A 3103-nucleotide genomic window follows, 5' to 3' on the forward strand; every position below is an offset into this window, starting at 1 on the left:
CAGGTGCAACCTTGCATGCAAATAACTATGAATAGTAATGAGATCATGCTGAAAACTAAAATCATATTTATGCAGGAGTACCCAGAAAAAAACATTTACATTTCTTTCAAGTTCACAATTGGTTCAGCTTCAGACCTGATTTCTGTAGCTAAATTTCCTCCCTCAACTCTCTTTAAATTTTTTTTTTTTTTAATTACACAAACTGAAGAGTACTGTAAAAAGTTTATATCAGTGTTCGTTCAAAAAGATTTTGGCAGATTTGTTCCTGGTGCCACATACCAACATTATGCTCATAATTGTTTGTGCATGACTATGATTTTGGTGGCAGATGTCAACGTCCCTCATGTCACTATTACTTGAGATTCTCTTTCAGTAGGCCTGTCAGCTGAGTGCTGGCAACAGCTGTTACGTATTTGGGCGAACTTCAGCATTGTTTTTAGCTACATGAGAGAAGCGAATTATTTTCACTTGGCCTACACTGATATTGATGTCCCGCCACAGATATTCAGGAGAGAGTAGTTTACTGGGTTTGTTATAAAGGAAATACTTGTTCAAGTGAGACTCCTCATGCCATACTGCCTCAATGGAGTTTGCTGCATCAATGTTCATCTGCTCCCGGCAGGTTTTGGTGAGATGATGTACATCCGCCAATGAGCCACCAAATGCAGCAGCAGTGTAATAAAAATCACCTTCCCCAGCTGGAATGAATGCTTGAGACTCTGGTCTACGCTCATATGTGAATTGATTCCTTGGATAATCAAAGAACCAAGGATGTATCACACCGACCAGACGACCCAAAGACTCCGACCCCCAGCGGCCATGAAACTTTGTATCCACGTCCAGGCAGAAAATATAGTCAGCTTCATTGGCCAGTTCATTCTCCATTAGTTTTTCCAGTATTTCCATCCTGCCCATACTGATGTCCTGCCATCTGTCCATACTCGGAACCGTCCGAACTGTCAAACGATGATTTTCACCCATCTTTACTTCAGGAACTGCTTCTGGTTGATCTGTAAACAAGTAGTAATGCACTCGAAATCCAAAAAAGTAATGCTCCTCCGCTGACTCCAGAAAATCTTTGAGAAAACGTATGTATCTAACAAACAGACACAGGGAGATATATAATGGTTAGTTTATCACTTTATCCTTTACTCATTTCTGTTTTCAAAAAGAAAGAAAGAAAGACAAAAGAGGATAGAAATGAGAAATATTGAAACTTGAGAGGTATCTGAAGAACTCACTTTCCCAAAGCAAAGACAGTGGTCGCTATGGTGAGATTATGTTGTTTGTAGATAGAATCAATCAGTGTTGGGTCAAAGGTTCCTTCCCAAATGACTGGGGCTAACCATGGGGTCATAGATACAACGTCTGTCCGACTGTATTAAAAACACAAACATACACAGCACTGTAATCATTCCATTCATGGGTGAAAATGGGCAAAAACAAGTTTATACTAAAATATAATACTCACCCTGCCAGCACGCTGGGCTGGTTGTACAGAAACCTATAAAACAAATTAATAAGCAGAAAGAACAACAGACATTTCATCAGTTCATGGAGTTGATACACTTTAAAAAAGGGGCTTCCCAGTTCGTTTATTTCCATCTATGAACTGAAGTCCAGGAGATGAAAAGACACAATTATTCACCTTTCACTGGTCATCTGATCAGAACCATAAAAACAACAATGACCCAAGAATAAGTCCTCTATAACTACGGATCAAATTATCAGCTCTTTGGATGAGAGTCTATACTTGAACAAGACTAGATTTTTTTTACTCCAAGAAACTTGTATAAAAATAAACTCTTATAGCAAAAATAAAAAAAAATCTATTCCTTTTGATTGTGTGTGCATACAATTGTATACCAAATATAATCAGAGCATATGAAATAAAGTTTTACAGACCCCGGAGATGTACGCAATCCAAAGTTCTTAAGCTTCTTCTCTGGCCTGATAATAACAGAATCAATATCTTATTCATTTGAATTATGATGGCTTGTGTGTTGGTGTATATAAGTATATACATACAGTAAGTACTACATATGTACAAATGTGTATTTTTGTGTGTGCGTGTGTGTGTTGAAGAGAGAGATCAGATATATATGTATCTGCATTACATCACTTACTTTATGAAGACTTGTTCTGTTATCTGTTGTTTACAACTGAAAACAGTAAAATATTTATATATAGATTCAGCAATGCAATCTTCCCAAATCAAGAGAATAACACATACACTGCATCTGCACAATGTTTTTGTAACGGATATGTCTAGCTGTACTAAACTCACCTGTTCTGGTCGGTGCGTAGGTAAATGAGCCTGTGAAGAAAGATATAACTTCATGAGAACTTTGTAAAGATATGTGGCTGTTTAGTCTTCTTCTCAGAGCTCAGATTTATTTCTCATGTAGAGTAATGAAACTGTTGATTATATGATCCTTTTTGACAATAACTAAAAATGTAAAACATTTTTAAAGACAAAGCACAAAAATGAAAGACATCAGAAAATTCAAGGATCTGGACAGGGGATAAAGTACAGAGCCCCTAAAGGGACATTGTGGTGGGAAAAAAATAAATAAGATGGGAGCAAAGTTAAGTCAATTCTTTTGCATTCTCAAATGTTTTGTATTCCCCCGAGAAACTTTGTGTTTGCTCACAAACCTTTTGAATTCTTTGCAAAATATTTTTTACCCCATCTCAAATTTATCACCTTGTCCTTTTAGGGGCTCTACACTAAAGGGACATGAAGAAAAAAATAAGATGGGAGATGGGAAGAAAAAAATATATTTCAATGCTTCTGTGTTCTTGCAAAAAGTTTTATATTCATATAAACGGCATGCTTGAGAGTGAAGCCCTGGGTATACTTCATTTTTTTAGACGTACGCTAGTGTATGTGCACAGTCGAACGCACAGCCTTGGAAAGTATACCTCATTTGACTCGTATGAATACGCAGGCGTTCGACGCATGCGCAATCTACCTTGTGAATCGCACTTTGACTACATTGTAAATCAACGCCCCCAGGGCAAGGTTGCCACCTTGTGGATAAACTAATCATTGCAAAAAAATGAAATGCGCATGTGCGACCTACGTGCGGTTACAAAATCT

The 3103-nt window shown here is 37.4% G+C and overlaps 1 protein-coding gene across 1 annotated transcript; it reads right to left on the reverse strand.

Moving 5' to 3' along the window:
* Positions 1-5: 5 nt before the first annotated feature.
* Positions 6-2693, reverse strand: LOC127512882 (histo-blood group ABO system transferase 2-like). The gene is made up of 3 exons (XM_051894238.1): positions 2689-2693; positions 1472-1504; positions 6-1096 (listed from the first exon to the last, which is right to left on the reverse strand). The coding sequence occupies exons 1-3, from the start codon at positions 2691-2693 to the stop codon at positions 406-408; spliced, it is 729 nt and encodes a 242-aa protein (XP_051750198.1). The 3' UTR covers positions 6-405.
* Between the last annotated feature and the right edge of the window lie 410 nt (positions 2694-3103).

This window comes from Ctenopharyngodon idella, chromosome 5 (assembly GCF_019924925.1).
Source record: "Ctenopharyngodon idella isolate HZGC_01 chromosome 5, HZGC01, whole genome shotgun sequence".
NCBI lineage: Eukaryota > Metazoa > Chordata > Actinopteri > Cypriniformes > Xenocyprididae > Ctenopharyngodon > Ctenopharyngodon idella.

Bases quoted from the DNA above. Each gene is read 5' to 3' on its own strand.
- LOC127512882 (XM_051894238.1), bottom strand. The intron at 1,097-1,471 runs GTGAGTATTATA...TCTGTTTGTTAG, and splicing joins CAGCCCAGCGTGCTGGCAGG to ATACATACGTTTTCTCAAAG.